General features: G+C 47.6%; 1 protein-coding gene across 1 annotated transcript in view; it reads right to left on the bottom strand.

The window, feature by feature from the left end:
- LOC137347219 (PR domain zinc finger protein 1-like) overlaps positions 1 to 19,884 on the bottom strand; it is a 57,641-nt gene that overhangs the window by 26,316 nt on the left and 11,441 nt on the right. The window contains exon 2 of the mRNA XM_068011459.1: positions 14,509 to 14,628. Within this exon, the coding sequence (XP_067867560.1) occupies positions 14,509 to 14,628 (120 nt within the window). The remainder of the gene's footprint in view (positions 1 to 14,508; positions 14,629 to 19,884) is intronic.

Raw genomic sequence — 19,884 nt, 5'->3', positions numbered from 1 at the left:
CACTGACTCTCACTGGAGAACAGTTCCACAGGCACTGACTCTCACTGGGGAACAGTTCCACAGGCACTGACTCTCACTGGGGAACAGTTCCACAGGCACTGACTCTCACTGGGATACAGTTCCACAGGCACAGACTCTCACTGGGGAACAGTTCCACAGGCACTGACTCTCACAGGGGAACAGTTCCACAGGCACTGACTCTCACTGGGATACAGTTCCACAGGCACTGACACTCACTGGTGAACAGTTCCATAGGCACTGACTCTCACTCGGGAACAGTTCCACAGGCACTGACTCTCACTTGGGAACAGTTCCACAGGCACTGACTCTCACTGGGATACAGTTCCACAGGCACTGACTCTCACTTGGGAACAGTTCCACAGGCACTGACTCTCACTGGTGTAAAGTTCCACAGGCACTGACTCTCACTGGGGTACAGTTCCACAGGCACTGACTCTCACTGGGATACAGTTCCACAGGCACTGACTCTCACTGGTGAACAGTTCCATAGGCACTGACTCTCACTTGGGAACAGTTCCACAGGCACTGACTCTCACTGGAGAACAGTTCCACAGGCACTGACTCTCACTGGGGAACAGTTCCACAGGCACTGACTCTCACTGGGGAACAGTTCCACAGGCACTGACTCTCACTGGGATACAGTTCCACAGGCACAGACTCTCACTGGGGAACAGTTCCACAGGCACTGACTCTCACAGGGGAACAGTTCCACAGGCACTGACTCTCACTGGGATACAGTTCCACAGGCACTGACACTCACTGGTGAACAGTTCCATAGGCACTGACTCTCACTCGGGAACAGTTCCACAGGCACTGACTCTCACTTGGGAACAGTTCCACAGGCACTGACTCTCACTGGGATACAGTTCCACAGGCACTGACTCTCACTTGGGAACAGTTCCACAGGCACAGACTCTCACTGGGGAACAGTTCCACAGGCACTGACTCTCACAGGGGAACAGTTCCACAGGCACTGACTCTCACTGGGATACAGTTCCACAGGCACTGACACTCACTGGTGAACAGTTCCATAGGCACTGACTCTCACTCGGGAACAGTTCCACAGGCACTGACTCTCACTTGGGAACAGTTCCACAGGCACTGACTCTCACTGGGATACAGTTCCACAGGCACTGACTCTCACTTGGGAACAGTTCCACAGGCACTGACTCTCACTGGTGTAAAGTTCCACAGGCACTGACTCTCACTGGGGTACAGTTCCACAGGCACTGACTCTCACTGGGATACAGTTCCACAGGCACTGACTCTCACTGGTGAACAGTTCCATAGGCACTGACTCTCACTTGGGAACAGTTCCACAGGCACTGACTCTCACTGGAGAACAGTTCCACAGGCACTGACTCTCACTGGGGAACAGTTCCACAGGCACTGACTCTCACTGGGGAACAGTTCCACAGGCACTGACTCTCACTGGGATACAGTTCCACAGGCACAGACTCTCACTGGGGAACAGTTCCACAGGCACTGACTCTCACAGGGGAACAGTTCCACAGGCACTGACTCTCACTGGGATACAGTTCCACAGGCACTGACACTCACTGGTGAACAGTTCCATAGGCACTGACTCTCACTCGGGAACAGTTCCACAGGCACTGACTCTCACTTGGGAACAGTTCCACAGGCACTGACTCTCACTGGGATACAGTTCCACAGGCACTGACTCTCACTGGGGAACAGTTCCACAGGCACTGACTCTCACTGGGGAACAGTTCCACAGGCACTGACTGTCACTGGGATACAGTTCCACAGGCACTGACTCTCACTGGGATACAGTTCCCCAGGCACTGACTCTCACTGGGATACAGTTCCACAGGCACTGACTCTCATTGGTGTAAAGTTCCACAGGCACTAACTCTCACTGGGGTACAGTTCCACAGGCACTGACTCTCACTGGGGAACAGTTCCACATGCACTGACTGTCACTGGGATACAGTTCCCCAGGCACTGAGTCTCACTGGGATACAGTTCCACAGGCACTGACTCTCATTGGTGTAAAGTTCCACATGCACTGAATCTCAGTGGCATATGTTCCTCAGGCACTGACTCTCACTGGCGTACAGTTTCACGGGCACTGACTCTCACTGGGGAACAGTTCCACAGACACTGACTCTCACTGGGGAACAGTTCCACAGGCACCGACGCTGACTGGGATACAGTTCCTCAGGCACTGACTCTCACTCGGGAACGGTTCTACAGGCACTGACTCTCACTGGGATACAGTTCCACAGGCACTGTCTCTCACTGGGATACAGTTCCACAGGCACCGAATCTCACTGGGATACAGTTCCTCAGGCATTGCCTCTCACAGGGGAACAGTTTCACAGGCACTAACCCTCACTGGGACACAATTCCACAGGCACTGACACTCACTGGGGAACAGTTCCACAGGCACTGAGTCTCACTGGGATATAGTTCCACAGGCACTGACTCTCACTGGCGTACAGTTCCACAGGCACTGATTCTCACTGGGATACAGTTCCCCAGGCACTGACTGTCACTGGGATATAGTTCCACAGGAACCAACTCTCACTCGCATAACTTCCTCAGGCACTGACTCTCACTGGCATACAGTTCAACAGGCACTGACTCTCACTGGCATAGAGTTCCACAGACACTGATTTTCACCGGTGTACAGTTCCTCAGATACTGACTCACACTGGCGTACAGTTCCTCAGATATTGACTCACACTGACGTACAGTTCCACAGACACTGACTTTCACTGGTGTACAGTTCCACAGGCACTGACTCCCACTGGGGATCAGTTCCACAGGCACTGACTCTCACTGGGGAACAGTTCCACAGGCACTGACTCTCACTGGGATACAGTTCCTCAGGCACTGACTCTCACTGGTGTACAGTTCCACAGACACTGACTTTCACTGGTGTACAGTTCCTCAGATACTGACTCACACTGGCGTACAGTTCCTCAGATACTGACTCACACTGGTGTACAGTTCCACAGGCACTGACTCTCACTGGGGAACAGTTCCACAGGCACGGACTCTCACTGGGGCACAGTTTCACAGGCACCGACTCTCACTGGGATACAGTTCCACAGGCACTGACTCTCACTGGCGTACAGTTCCATAGGCACTGACTCTCACTGGCGTACATTTCCACAGGCACTGACTCTCACTGGCATACATTACCACAGGCACTGAATGTCACTGGGATATAGTTCCACAGGCACTGACTCTCACTGGGATACAGTTCCACAGGCACTGACTCTCACTGGGATACAGTTCCACAGGCACTGACTCTCACTGGGGAACAGTTCCACAGGCACGGACTCTCACTGGGGCACAGTTTCACAGGCACCGACTCTCACTGGGGCACAGTTTCACAGGCACCGACTCTCACTGGGATACAGTTCCACAGGCACTGACTCTCACTGGCGTACAGTTCCATAGGCACTGACTCTCACTGTCGTACATTTCCACAGGCACTGACTCTCACTGGCATACAGTTCCACAGGCACTGACTGTCACTGGGATATAGTTCCAAAGGCACTGACTCTCACTGGCGTACAGTACCATAGGCACTGACTCTCACTGGCGTACATTTCCACAGGCACCGACTCTCACTGGCATAAGTTCCTCAGGCACTGACTCTCACTGGCGTACATTTCCACAGGCACTGACTCTCACTGGGGAACAGTTCCGCAGGCACTGACTCTCACTGGGGAACAGTTCCTCAGGCACTGACTCTCACTGGCGTACAGTTCCACGGTCACTGACTCTCACTGGCGTACATTTCCACAGGCATTGACTCTCACTGGGGAACAGTTCCTCAGGCACTGACTTTCACTGGTGTACAGTTCCACAGACACTGACTTTCACTGGTGTACAGTTCCTCAGATACTGACTCACACTGGCGTACAGTTCCTCAGATACTGACTCACACTGGTGTACAGTTCCACAGGCACTGACTCTCACTGGGATACAGTTCCACAGGCACCGAATCTCACTGGGATACAGTTCCTCAGGCATTGCCTCTCACTGGGGAACAGATTCACAGACACTAACCCTCACTGGGATACAATTCCACAGGCACTGACACTCACAGGGGAACAGTTCCACAGGCACTGACTCTCACTGGGGAACAGTTCCACAGGCACTGACTCTCACTGGGGAACAGTTCCACAGGCACCAACTCTCACTGGCATAAGTTCCTCAGGCACTGACTTTCACTGGTGTACAGTTCCACAGACACTGACTTTCACTGGGGAACAGATCAACAGGCACTGACTCTCTCTGGGATACAGTTCCCCAGGCACTGACTGTCACTGGGATATAGTTCCACAGGAACCAACTCTCACTCGCATAACTTCCTCAGGCACTGACTCTCACTGGCATAGAGTTCCACAGACACTGACAAACTGGCGTACAGTTCCTCAGATACTGACTCACACTGACATACAGTTCCACAGACACTGACTTTCACTGGTGTACAGTTCCACAGGCACTGACTCCCACTGGGGAACAGTTCCACAGGCACTGACTCTCACTGGGGATCAGTTCCACAGGCACTGACTCTCACTGGTGTACAGTTCCACGGGCACTGACTCTCACTGGTGTACACTTCCACAGGCACTGCCTCTCACTGGCATACAGTTCCACTGGCACTGACTCTCGCTGGGATACAGTTCCACAGGCACCGACTCTCACTGGGATACAGTTCCTCAGGCACTGACTCTCACTGGGATACAGTTCCACAGGCACTGACTCTCACTGGGGAACAGTTCCACAGGCACCGACTCTCACTGGGATACAGTTCCACAGGCACTGACTCTCACTGGCGTACAGTTCCATAGGCACTGACTCGTACTGGCGTACATTTCCACAGGCACTGACTCTCACTGGCATACAGTTCCACAGGCACTGACTCTCACTGGGATACAGTTCCACAGGCACTGACTCTCACTGGCGTACAGTTCCATAGGCACTGACTCTCACCGGCGTACATTTCCACAGGCACCGACTCTCACTGGCATAGGTTCCTCAGGCACTGACTCACACTGGCGTAAAGTTCCACGGGCACTGACTCTCACTGGCGTACATCTCCACAGGCACTGTCTCACACCGGGGAACAGTTCCACAGGCACTGACTCTCACTGGGATACAGTTCCACAGGCACTGACTCTCACTGGTGCACAGTTCCACAGGCACTGACTCTCACTGGCTTACATTTCCACAGGCACTGACTCTCACTGGCATGAGTTCCTCATGCACTGAGTCTCACTGGCATAGATTTCCACAGGCACTGACTCTCACTGGGATACAGTTCCACAGGCACTGACACGCACTGGGATGCAGTTCCACAGGCACTGACTCTCTCTGGGATACAGTACCACAGGCACCGAATCTCACTGGGATACAGTTCCTCAGGCATTGACTCTCACTGGGGAATAATTCCACAGGCACTGACTCTCACTGGGATACAGTTCCACAGGCACTGACTCTCACAGGGGAACAGTTCCACAGGCACTGACTCTCACTGGGATACAGTTCCACAGGCACTGACTCTCACTGGTGTACAGTTCCACAGGCACTGACTCTCACTGGGGAACAGATCCACAGGCACTGACTCTCACTGGGATACAGTTCCACAGGCACTGACTCTCACTGCGATACAGTTCCACAGGCACCGAGTCTCACTGGCATAGATTTCCACAGGCACTGACTCTCACTGGGATACAGTTCCACAGGCACTGACTCTCACTGCGATACAGTTCCACAGGCACTGAGTCTCACTGGCATAAATTTCCACAGGCACGGACTCTCACTGGGATACAGTTCCACAGGAACTGACTCTCACTGCCGTACAGTTCCACGGGCACTGACTCTCACTGGCGTACATCTCCACAGGCACTGCCTCTCACTGGCATACAGTTCCACAGGCACTGACTCTCACTGGGGAACAGTTCCACAGGCACCGACTCTCACTGGGATACAGTTCCACAGGCACTGACTCTCACTGGCGTACAGTTCCATAGGCACTGACTCGTACTGGCGTACATTTCCACAGGCACTGACTCTCACTGGCATACAGTTCCACAGGCACTGACTCTGACTGGGATACAGTTCCACAGGCACTGACTCTCACTGGCGTACAGTTCCATAGGCACTGACTCTCACCGGCGTACATTTCCACAGGCACCGACTCTCACTGGCATAGGTTCCTCAGGCACTGACTCACACTGGCGTAAAGTTCCACGGGCACTGACTCTCACTGGCGTACATCTCCACAGGCACTGTCTCTCACCGGGGAACAGTTCCACAGGCACTGACTCTCACTGGGATACAGTTCCACAGGCACTGACTCTCACTGGTGCACAGTTCCACAGGCACTGACTCTCACTGGCTTACATTTCCACAGGCACTGACTCTCACTGGCATGAGTTCCTCATGCACTGAGTCTCACTGGCATAGATTTCCACAGGCACTGACTCTCACTGGGATACAGTTCCACAGGCACTGACACGCACTGGGATGCAGTTCCACAGGCACTGACTCTCTCTGGGATACAGTACCACAGGCACCGAATCTCACTGGGATACAGTTCCTCAGGCATTGACTCTCACTGGGGAATAATTCCACAGGCACTGACTCTCACTGGGATACAGTTCCACAGGCACTGACTCTCACAGGGGAACAGTTCCACAGGCACTGACTCTCACTGGGATACAGTTCCACAGGCACTGACTCTCACTGGTGTACAGTTCCACAGGCACTGACTCTCACTGGGGAACAGATCCACAGGCACTGACTCTCACTGGGATACAGTTCCACAGGCACTGACTCTCACTGCGATACAGTTCCACAGGCACCGAGTCTCACTGGCATAGATTTCCACAGGCACTGACTCTCACTGGGATACAGTTCCACAGGCACTGACTCTCACTGCGATACAGTTCCACAGGCACTGAGTCTCACTGGCATAAATTTCCACAGGCACTGACTCTCACTGGGATACAGTTCCACAGGAACTGACTCTCACTGCCATACAGTTCCACGGGCACTGACTCTCACTGGCGTACATCTCCACAGGCACTGCTTCTCACTGGCATACAGTTCCACAGGCACTGCCTCTCACTGGCATGCAGTGCCACAGGCACTGACGCTCACTGGCATATATTTCCACAGGCACCGACTCTCACTGGGATACAGTTCCACAGGCACTGACTCTCACTGCGATACAGTTCCACAGGCACCGAGTCTCACTGGCATAGATTTCCACAGGCACTGACTCTCACTGGGATACAGTTCCACAGGAACTGACTCTCACTGCCGTACAGTTCCACGGGCACTGACTCTCACTGGCGTACAGTTCCACAGGCACTGGCTCCCACTGGCCTACAGTTCCTCAGGCACTGACTCTCACTGGCATACATTTCCACAGGCACTGACTCTCACTGGCATAAGTTCCTGAGGCACTGACTCTCACTGCTGTACAGTTCCACAGGCACTGACTCTCACTGGGGTACAGTCCCACAAACACTGACAGTCACTGCAGCAACTTACATTTATTTAGCTCCTTTGACGTCCCAAGGCATTTCACTGGAATGCTATCAAACAAAAGTTGACACCAAGCCACGTATGGCAATATCAGGACAGGTGACCAGAAGCTTGATCAAACGTGGTAGGTTTTAAGGAATGTCTCAAAGGGGAGTGAGGTTGAGAGGTGAAGAATTTAGGGAAGAAATTCCAGAAGTTAGGGCACAGCTGCCAATGATGCAGTGATGCAAACTGGAGATGTGCAAGATCCCAGAATTGGAGGAGTGCGGTGATCTTTGAGGGATCCTAGTCTGGAGCAGGTTGGATACAATTCAGCAGGTGCCCTAAACCTGGAAGCTGAGTGCTGACAACTAGCAGTGGCTATCCCACCCTATCCTCACCCATATCCACACACAAGCACCTTCCCTGTCGGGGTGGGGGTTGGTGGGTCACTGTATAATGACCAGGAGCAGGAAGCAGGTCTGAGTTCCTATCCAACCCCCCACCCAGACTAGGGAACTGAGGCCAGTTGGAACACTTTGACTGACATCAGCCATTCCAGCACAGATCAGGGATTGAATCCGAGCCTTCAGGCCGAGATGGCTCAATGCTACAGCGAGGCACTGCCTCCATCCATAAAATATTTTGGCAGAATTGTGCAGATTTAACTATGCTGTTTGGGACAATTTCAAACCCAACAGATCTCTTTCCCCTATGCTGGTACCTATGGTTACTGTTGAGTCTACGGGAGGTTTTGCAGGACCCTGGGTCTGCAACAGTTGGTGTTGCAAGATGATTCGGTGAAGGACTGTAAGATCATGGAATTACCCCTGCAAAATTGCAGGATCCCCAAAGACACATTGTACAGCGAGCTCGCCACTGGTATCAGACCCACCGGCCGTCCATGTCTCCACTTTAAAGACGTCTGCAAACGCGGCATGAAATCCTGTGACATTGATCACAAGTCGTGGGAGTCAGTTGCCAGCGTTCGCCAGAGTTGGCGGGCAGCCATAAAGACAGGGCTAAAATGTGGCGAGTCAAAGAGACTTAGTAGTTGGCAGGAAAAAAGAGAGGCGCAAGGGGAGAGCCAACTGTGCAACAGCCCCGACAAACAAATTTCTCTGCAGCACCTGTGGAAGAGCCTGTCACTCTAGAATTGGCCTTTATAGCCACTCCAGGCGCTGCTTCACAAACCACGGACCACCTCCAGGCGCGTATCCATTGTCTCTCGAGATAAGGAGGCCCAAAGAACATTTGTTTTTTTTTTAAAATGAGGACCTTCTACTACTGCAAAGGACAAAACAGAGAATGGTAAGCACAGAAGGTGATGTGATGTTGCACTTTTTGATTTAGGATTCTGTCAGTACCATGCTGCCCAGTGGGAATGTGAGTAAACATCCACAAGGAGCAGTTGGTCCGGCTGGAGGGAATCCCACTTTACACCGCCCACTGTCCTAGTCACGACAAATAAAACTCAAACGGATTTTATTATTATATTCAAGTTTCGTATTGTCAAAATATAACCACAATCTGTTTCCCTGAAATTTACTCTAAGGTAGCAATTTCACGATTATTCCTAACATAGACGTCACTAAAAATTTTGCGGGTTTAAATGTGTTCCCTGCCAGATTTCCCTTTAAGCGATGTGTGCAATGCCAATTTTAATGAAAACTGGAAGAGGCGAGAGAATAGCTGCAGCAAAGCACGTGCGGATATTAGTCCAACTGGGATTATTTCCAGTTTCTAAACTTCCTGCAAAATATTCCGAGGTTGTGTTGCCGCTGTTGGTTTTCAAAAGGGGCCTGGGGCCAGATTTTATAACACTGTGTGTATCCCAGTGCGGACAGGATTGAGGCTTTTGGAATGCGATGCCCTCTGCAGTCGAATAGCTGCCAACACTCATCAACTCGAATCACCCATGAAGGATGGCCACTTGGGGCCCGCTGCCGGGGGGGAAATCTAAGGATCAGCACACCAGAAACAAAAAAAATCAAAAGCCTTGGGGGGGAGATGATAGGAAGAAGCCAAACTACATCACAATAATAACTCTGAATATATATATATATATACACATCAACAGACTAAGAAGCATAATCCTGAGTGCGTAGGATGCCACGAAACCGGAAGCGACTGACTGTCACGTTACTGTATGCACGTTTAACAGATAGTATCGAATTCCTCAGTGACGCTGTTCTTAATAGAGAATAAATATATTAACGTCTCCGTCAAGATCGAGAGGAATTCGATACGAGCGCTTTCAACAATTGTACAATAACCAGAGGCTTTCAGATATCACGGGTTAAAAATCAGGAAATTAGGGGTTTAGCGTCTCTATGTTGGGTCTCTTTTGTCCCTCAGATTCTGGGGCGATTAGAGGAAAACTGTGGCAACAAATTAATAGATTCAATAACAAATATTCAGAGTCAGCTCAAGAGAATCCAACTTGATCAGAGACCAATAAAATTTGGAAAAGTCAAATGGGCATGTTTCACAGAAAAAAGTAATAATTAAGTACATTTCTAGGAATGTCACTGAAAAGCAGACAGATAAATGGGTCCAAAAAGGAACGGAGGATGTGGTGACAGAGTAAGTAGTTGAGGGTAAAGATCTGGCAAAATTAGAGGGATTTGATAGAGCTTTACTACCCCCCCCCCCCCCACCCCACCTTTTTAAAAATGAAATAAAGAAGGATGTGAGACACACAGGTAAGAACTTTCTTGACAAAAATCCCCGTGCAGCCAGCAGATGGCAGTGAGACCAAAATGTGAGCGAGCGGGATCATTGTCATATAATCATAGAATCATATAGCAAAGAAGGAGGCCATTCGGCCCGTCCTGCCTGTGCCGGCTCTTTGAAAGAGCTGTCCAATGACGTCCCACATCCCAGCTTTTTCCTTATAACCCTGCAAATTAGTCCTTTTCAAGTGCATGCCCAATTGCCTTTTGAAAGTTCCTGTAATTTTACCTTTCAGCTAGTGCATTCCAGATCTTTACAACCCTCTGTGTGAAAAAGCTTCTCCTCATTTCCCCCTTAGTTCTATTGCAAATTGTTCTAAATTTATATCTGCCAGTTTCTCCCTACTTAATCAACCCCCCCCCCCCCCCCATATAATTTTGAATGCATCTATTAGGTCTCCCCTTAGAGATAGTCAGCACGGTTTTGTGACGGGTAGGTCGTGCCTCACAAACCTTATTGAGTTTTTCGAGAAGGTGACAAAACAGGTGGATGAGGGTAAAGCAGTGGATGTGGTGTATATGGATTTCAGTAAGGCGTTTGATAAGGTTCCCCACGGTAGGCTATTGCAGAAAATACGGAAGTATAGGGTTGAAGGTGATTTAGAGCTTTGGATCAGAAATTGGCTAGCTGAAAGAAGACAGAGGGTGGTGGTTGATGGCAAATGTTCATCCTGGAGTTTAGTTACTAGTGGTGTACCGCAAGGATCTGTTTTGGGGCCATTGCTGTTTGTCATTTTTATAAATGACCTGGAAGAGGGTGTAGAAGGGTGGGTTAGTAAATTTGCAGATGACACTAAGGTCGGTGGAGTTGTGGATAGTGCCGAAGGATGTTGTAGGGTACAGAGAGACATAGATAGGCTGCAGAGCTGGGCTGAGAGATGGCAAATGGAGTTTAATGCGGAAAAGTGTGAGGTGATTCACTTTGGAAGGAGCAACAGGAATGCAGAGTACTGGGCTAATGGGAGGATTCTTGGTACTGTAGATGAGCAGAGAGATCTTGGTGTCCAGGTGCATAAATCCCTGAAGGTTGCTAACCAGGTTAATAGGGCTGTCAAGAAGGCATATGGTGTGTTAGCTTTTATTAGTAGGGGGGTCGAGTTTCGGAGCCACGAGGTCATGCTGCAGCTGTACAAGACTCTGGTGAGACCGCACCTGGAGTATTGCGTGCAGTTCTGGTCACCGCATTATAGAAAGGATGTGGAAGCTATGGAAAGGGTGCAGAGGAGATTTACTAGGATGTTGCCTGGTATGGAGGGAAGGTCTTACGAGGAAAGGCTGAGGGACTTGAGGTTGTTTTCGTTGGAGAGAAGGAGGAAGAGAGGTGACTTAATAGAGACATATAAGATAATCAGAGGGTTAGATAGGGTGGATAGTGAGCGTCTTTTTCCTCGGATGGTGATGGCAAACACGAGGGGACATAGCTTCAAGTTGAGGGGTGATAGATATAGGACAGATGTGAGAGGTAGTTTCTTTACTCAGAGAGTAGTAAGGGCGTGGAATGCCCTGCCTGCAGCAGTAGTAGATTCGCCAACTTTAAGGGCATTTAAGTGGACATTGGATAGACACATGGATGAAAATGGAATAGTGTAGGTCAGATGGTTTCACAGCTCGGCGCAACATCGAGGGCCGAAGGGCCTGTACTGCGCTGTAATATTCTAATTCTAATTCTTAACCTTCTCTGCTTTAAGGAGAACAATTTCAGCTTTTCCAATTTTTTTTATTCGTTCGTGGAATGTGAGTGTTGCTGGCAAGGCCTGCATTTGTTGCCCATCCCTAATTGCCCTTGAGAAGGGCCTGGCTTACTGAAGAAGAGGAACCGACACTGAAATTGAAACTTCCATTAAGTCAGAAACTAAAGGCAGCCAGCGAGAGCGTTTCCGCGCCTGTTTCTGTTTATCTTCCGATCCTACAGGATGCCAGAGGTGTAGTGGGTCCAAATTGTACAGTTCTTACTCTTTCAAGGTTAATGTAATGAAACTTTAAAAATTCCCTCCCCCATCCTGGTTTAGGTTTGTTGATCTCATTAAGCCACCACCTTGCAAACCAAACACACATTTCCAAGCTGAGAAGGTGGGCTGGGTGAGTATCTGTACTAATCTCTGCTCTTTGTCAAACTGTCACAGCATTTTCCCCAAGTCACTGAGCCTGTGATCCGTTGCTCCATTGAACTCCCCGATCTGTAATGTTCCTGCTGCTACCACACCTTCATTATTCACAGAATTTCAAGGAACAGTAGAAAGGTCATGAGGTTCCACAAGCCTCCTAGACTAATCCCTCAACCACACCTCCTCACCTTAAAGCCATTAAGGGGACTACCGCAGGCCACCGCCAAAAAAGGTAAGCTTAAAAAAATACTTACCTGAATGTGGGAGGCACACAAGTGGTCCTCCTGGTTCCATTGCAGTAGTGAAGACTGTTGTCAGGTCCCTCCCTCTTAATCGCTTTCCCCTTCTCTTGGTCACCCCACTCCCTGCCAATCACTTCCCCACTCTTTCAGGGTCTACCTGCAAGTGGCACAGTGGCCTGGAACTGAAATCTTCTTCGCCAGGGAACTTGTGTAAATGAGGCCAGAGGTCCAATATTGGGTGTGCCTCAGACCTACCCATTCCAGGCAGGGATTGTTCTCTGTTTGTGTTGGAAAAACCAGTTTTCCAGGTCCTATATATCTGTATATCGCTGCTAATATCAGTGAGGTTTTGAAGGAGTCAAGGTTGGTTTACTGCTGCCCATCTGAGTGGTTGCCCATTGTAAGCTGATAAAACCAGGCCCAGCTGTCATTCTGAGGCTGAGTATCACAGAGAAGGAATGGACGGAAATTACCAGGTTCCTCCTGGCTTGATCTGAGCAGCATTGGCTGAAAAGCAGTCTCGTACAGCCTGAAGGAACTTCCAGTGAAAGAATGAGGAGGTAATCCTGTAGTCCTGCTGGGGAGATACCTGGAAGCTCCCAGTGACCAATTATATGGAGAATTGGAGGCTGTTGCTCCACAATTTTAGTTAGGGTCCAGCTGGAGTGTGCCAGTCTGTAATGTAAGCTTTGCCAACCGGTACACTATTGAACTCAGCATCTCAGAGATGACAAGTGTCAGACCCACTCCGCCCATCTTCTCACCATATCTCCCAGCCCCCTTCTCTCTCCAGGAACAGATCCAATTGACTCTTCAGCATCTCAGAGATGACAAGTGTCAGACCCACTCCGCCCATCTTCTCACCATATCTCCCAGCCCCCTTCTCTCTCCAGGAACAGATCCAATTGACTCTTCACTTCCATTTGTACTGGAAGTCCTTCCCTGATAAATAATTCCACAACTGCCTTTGAGTGAAATATTTCCACCAACTTTCCTTCTTACTTCTAACTTCCTCATTTTTAATCTGTGACCCTGGGATTTGAACTTTTGCCACACTGTACAATGTGCCCAGATCAGCACTGCCAAAACTCTCTAGAACCACAAAAACCTCAAGTAGCTCATCTCAAAATTAACTCCTTGCCAAAGAGATGAATTTCAATTTCCTTAAACATTCTTCACAACTAAAAATACTGATCCCAAGGATCATCTTCACTGTTTCCCTCTGGACCCTCTCAAGGCTAATAGCATTTGTCTAGTGATCAGGTGCTCAGAATTGATCAGAGTGCTCCAGATGATCACTGAACAGCACCTCATAACAACAACTGTATATCCTCATGTGCTCTGTCCCTTTGCTAGAATCTCATTTACCTAAGCAATGTCAGTTTCATAGACTTATCTGTAATAGTGTCAGTCACAGCTCAGTCTGTAGCACTCTTGATTTTGAAGGTCATGGAGTTCAAGTCCCACTCGTGGAACTTGAGAACCTAATCTAGGCTGACACTTGAGGGAGTGCTGCACTGTCAGAGGGGCTATCTTTAGAATGAGATATTAAACTAAAGCCCCGTCTGATGTTAACGATCTCACAGCACCATTTTGATGAGCAGGAGAGTTCTCCCTAGTATGTTGGCCTATATTTACATCAAAACCAACATCAATAAATCAGGCCATTATTTCATTGCAGCTTGTGGGAGCTTGCTGTTCACTAATTGGTTGTGCATTTCCTGCATTACAATAGTGACTACACTTCAAAAAGCAATGAATTGGCTATAAGGCACTTTCAGCCACCCCAAGGATGTGAATACAAGCCCTTTCCTCCCTTTCGTAGAGGTGTGAAGATAAGCTGTGCCATCTAGTATCTGGGCAGCCAAGTGACCTTGGTTTACTTACCCTCCAGAAGTACTGTCGGTTTATGTTCTTTGGGACATTGTCTTTGGTGTAGATATCCCCAACCAATGGCCCGAAGCGCGTCCCTTGGGGGATGTATTCCCTGCTAATTATTCCAATCACCTGCGGGTAGAAAGAGAAAGGGTTTGGTCAGAGATTGTTTGCTTGCCCAAATCCCTGAGCCCATGGTCCTACAGACAATCAAAATATCCAAACAAAAAACTGCAGGTCATTTACCATCTGAAAGAAAAAAGTAAAGCAAGTTAATGTTGGCAGCACTCAGTTAGTGTCAGCTGTGACTCAATGGGAGCACTCTTACCTCTGACCCCCACTCCAGAGCCTTTTGAACACAGAAATCTAGGCTGACATTACTAGTGCAGTACTGAGAGAGTCTTTTTTTTAAATGAAGATCCCCACATGTACATTAATGCCTTTTGAGATCTTGAGATGTGAGCTTGGTGTGTATTTGACCAATACAAATCAGGAAGGGCTGAACTTTGATTCCTGACCTGTGCTGAGTCCACTAACTCTGAGGAGGCCTGATGGTAGAGGTGCTGTAATTGGCCCAATGCTTCTGGAGGACCAGGTTGTAAGAAGACTTGGACCCCGCTGTGCTGAACCTCAAAGGGGTCAATGTGTAATGGAGAAAACAATCTTCTTACTTGGAGCTTGCTGTGCACAATCTGGCTGCAGAATTTGTCTGCCTAACAACAGTGACTACATTTCAAAAGGAATTCGTTGACCTGAAGTGCACTAGGATGTTTGGAAGATTGGCTAACATGCAACAGAAATGCAAGTTCCTTCTTTCTTTCTTATTTTATATACCTCCAAACAGTGCCATTGAGAATATTTCCCTTCAATATTGAAAGGTACTAGTTGAACAAGTCAATCCTCAGCTCTTCCCTCTGACACCAAGGATCCACTAGTTGTCTTTGGACAATTGCCAAGGATTGGATGCTGCCCTTATACAGTGGCTACCAAGGTCAACATGTGGGAAAATGACAGTTTATGGCATTTCCTTCCTTTTAAATAAAAATATATTGCAAATTAGTCCTTACTTGTTTGCAGAAATAGCAGTTTGATTGTTAGGTGTATACTAATATTTGAAAATGATGTAATTTTCTGTCTGCTTTCATTTAGCATGATAATTTTCTAGAATTAAGGGGAATTCTCAGAGGTTTCTGTTTCCTGTCTGACTGCCAACAGTTATGTGTCTCTCTCCAACTGTTGTGGTGCCTTGACTCAGAGGGTAGCACTCTCACAATGGGGTAAAGTGGTTAGGAACAAAGGAACATTAGGAATAGGTGCAGCCCATTCAGCCCCTTGGCCTTGCTCAGATATTAATTTGGATCATGGCTAATCTGTACCTCGAGTCCATTTACTCGCATTTGCTCTATAACACTTGATACTCTTTCCTAGCAAAAATCTCAATCTTGAAAGCTCTAATTGGTTCCCTAACATCAACAGCCTTTTGCAGGAGAGTTCCAAATTTCCACTATCCTTTGTATGAAGAAGTGCTTCCTGACGTTAAATGGCCTAGCTCTAACTTTAAGAACATGTCCTCTTGTTCTTGATTCTTCCACCAGAGGAAATAGTTTCACTATATCTACCCTATCAAATCCTTTTAGCGTTTGAAACACTTTTAGTTCAGAGATACAGCACTGAAACAGGCCCTTCGGCCCACCGAGTCTGTGCCAACCATCAACCACCCTCAATCTTCTATACTCAAGGAAATACAAGCCAAATTTATGGATGTGGGTTAGGTCAAATATGTTCACCAGCTTAGCCATATCCTGGATGAATTCACCAGCCCTGTGCTTACCCTGTTGTGAGAAAACCCAAGAGGAGGTCTCCAGCTAGTTGCCCCTCCCTTCCCACAGCCCTTCACTCATGAAAGCAAGCGGGACAATCTGGAAGGACATTCAATGCCAGACTCACGGGAGCCTTGGAGCCACCTCAGAGTGGCTTTGACGGAGCTGTGGCTGACACTGAGGTCTCGCGTCTGAGGGAACTGGGTGGGCTGGGAAGTGGATGAAGATAAGCAGGGAAAAAAACTCCCCCACCGCACAGAATGAACGTTAATCAGGTACTCGACCTACTTTCTAACAGGCTGGCAAAGACTGCCCCATCTGTCTGATCATCTGAGGCCGGCATCAACACTTGAATGTGAGTAAGCCTCCCTGAACAGTCACATTTATACCTCTTTCAGGGTATAATTATAATTACAGAGATGCTGCCAGACTGTGAGGATAAAGAAAGTACATTTCATCTCAAGCAGAAGTGAAAGGATTATATTGCTTTGCTCGACTAATCACTTTTGGAATGAGGAATACACCATCAGGGAGGCTTCCAGAAGCTGTTCATCCAGTAGTTTTGGGATATGATTGGTCTGTTAAAGAAAGCAAACAGGACCCTTGGCTTTATATAAAGAGGCATAGAGTACGAAAGCAAAGAATTTATGGTAAAACTTTATAAATCACCGGCTCAACATGAGCTTGAGTATTGTGTCCAATTCTGGGCAGCACATTTTAGGAAGGAAGTCAAGGCGTTCAAGAAGGTGCAGAGGAGTTTTACCAGAATAGTACAAGTATGTGGGAATACAGGTATGTGGAGAGGCTAGAAGAAGCTAGAATTGTTCTCCTTTGAGAAAAGAAGGTTAAAGGGCGATTTAATAGAGGTGTTCAAAATTGTGAGGGATTTTGATAATGTAAATAGGGACAAACTGTTTCCATTGGCAGAAGGATCAGGAATCAAAGGACACAGATTTAAAATAATTAGCAAGACATTATTGTGAGGTTGGGGGGGAGGGGGTGTAATTGAGGAGAAATCTTTTTAACACAGTGAGCTCTTATGATCGGGAATGCAGTGCTTGAAAGGATGGTGGAAGCAGTTTCAATAGTAACTGTCAAAAGGGAATTGGATAAGTACATGAACGAGCAGGTGGACTGAGATGAATTGAATAGCTGTTTTAGAGCTAGCACTGACATGATGAACCGAATGGCCTCCTTGTGTGCTGTTTCATTCTATAATTTGGTTGGAATCAAAGGGTGAGATTTTAACTCAGTGAAACCCCACCCACATACACAGAATTAAAATCAGGCCCAAAATGTCTGCAATTAGAAGTAGTCAGAGCACAAAACCTGTCTCAGCAAAACAACAGATAATATTGTTTATATTTCTTGTTATTTTTTTATCCATCTTTTGTTCATTATTTCTTTTACTCCCCTTTTCCGCTCCCAATATCCTCTCCTTTTCTCTAGAAGATTAGGACCTAGAAACTTGCTGATGCTGCAATGCATTAAAATGGGCACGAAAGCATCCATTTTTTTTATTTGTTCATGGCTAGGCCAGAATTATTGACCATCCCTAATTGTCCTTGAACTGAGTGGCCATTTCAAAAGTGAACCACATTGCTGTGGATCTGGAATCACATGTAGAACAGACCACGGAAGGATGCCCTAAGGGGCATTAGTGAACCAGATGGGTTTTTACAACAATCGACAATGTTTTCATGGTCACACTAGACTAGCTTTTTAATTCCAGATATATTAATTGAATTCAAATTTCACCATCTGCCATGGTGGGATTTGAACCCCTGTCCCCTGAGCATTAGCCAGGCCTCTGGGCTACCAGTCCAGTGATATTACCACTACACTACCGCCTCCCACTATGGTGGGTGGCGTGCATGAGTACATTCCATGCTGGCAGAGCGCTGCCCATCATTGGTTGAAGTGTAGATGTCCAGGGCCTATGCCTGATGTAAATGGGAGTTATGCAAGTAGGAGTGTTGATCAATTTCTCCAATCCCAAACCCTAGTAGTCCTAAGATTACTATGACTACAGCTCCAAGAATGGAAGATAAATCTCCAGGACACTTCTGTGAGCAAGCTAAATGAATCACAGGGGCATTAAGAAAAAAATGTTTCTTTCAACAATTTTGTTTATTAATTATAAAAATATTGGAGGCGGGAAAGTACAAGCTGCTTTGACTGTCAAGCATCATCCAATTGGGTAATGAAGGGACTGTTCACTTTCCGATTAGCCAGACAAATGTGGGAGGCTACGGGGATGGACGTGTCAGGCAACCAATGTTGGGGAATATAGGGGCGGGGCAGTTTGATGGAGGTGGTTATGTGATGAAACCTCCAGGAATGCATCCAGCCAAAGTTGACAACCCTAACCACAGGCAATGAAATCGCCATTTAGGAGCCCTCTCTCAGTCAATTGAAAAGCAGTTAACTATCGAAAGAACTAGTAAACACTTAAGTAATGGGATGAACACAAAGGAAAAGAGCTGAGTCACAATCTCAGTCTTACTGCGTAACAGACAGTGAATAAATAAACCCTTTCCCTTTAATCAGTGACTCATTAATCAGGAACTCAGAACAGAATACCATTGGCACATTCCAGACTTCCGTTTCATTTTTAACCACAGCAGTGAGTGTTGTGGTGTAAGGTTTTCAATCATGAACCATTTATTTGATCAAATTGGGCCAGACCAGAAACAAAACAAGCTAGGGCTGTCTGATGAGGATCAAAGGAAGGGAGGAGGAAAGAAAGAAAACAAAAAGGAAAGAGAAAAAAAAAGTACTTGCATTTCTATAGCACCTTACACATCCTAGAATGGCCTCAAGTGCTTCACAGCCAATGAAGAACTTTTGAAGTAACCACTTTGTAATATAGGAAACGTGACAGCCAATTTGTGCACAGCAAGGTCCCACAAGCAGCAATGTGATAATGACCATATAATCTGCTTTAGTGATGTTGAGTGATAAATATTGACCAGGACCTCAGGGAGAATTCCCTTGTTCTTCCCCAAATAGCAGCAAGTATATATCTTCTTCATTCACTCATTTCTCTCCTTCTCTACACAAATTGTCTTGCTGTAGGATTTGCAAGTATTTCATTTTATCCTCCACTTAGACGCTATGTGGTAGAATGTTTGGTATTGCATTGGCTGCCCATTATACACCCCAGCTGATATTAACAGCAATTGATTCAAATTAAACTCAATATAATGGGGGGAGTATAATGAGCTTCTCTTTGGCCTCCTTATTTCGAGAGACAATGGGTAAGCGCCTGGAGGTGGTCAGTGGTGTGTGGAGCAGCGCCTGGAGTGGCTATAAAGGTCAATTCTAGAGTGACAGGCTCTACCACAGGTGCTGCAGAAAAATTTGTTTGTCGGGACTGTCAATGCAATACCACTCATTATGTATTTCTCGCCCAAGAATTGTTGTGTGGTGTTGACAAAAGAAAGGTTTCGCTGATCAAGGATTTGCAGGTAGAATGAGATGAGCTAATACAAGGGGTAGGGGACAGAATAGGAGTATTCAACATCTCTTTAAATGAAGAGGTGGCTTGCTTTATAGAAAATGGGCT

The sequence above is a fragment of the Heterodontus francisci genome, chromosome 31, assembly GCF_036365525.1.
Source record: "Heterodontus francisci isolate sHetFra1 chromosome 31, sHetFra1.hap1, whole genome shotgun sequence".
In the NCBI taxonomy this organism is placed as follows: Eukaryota; Metazoa; Chordata; class Chondrichthyes; order Heterodontiformes; family Heterodontidae; genus Heterodontus; species Heterodontus francisci.
This window is presented reverse-complemented; position numbering and strand designations above follow the sequence as displayed.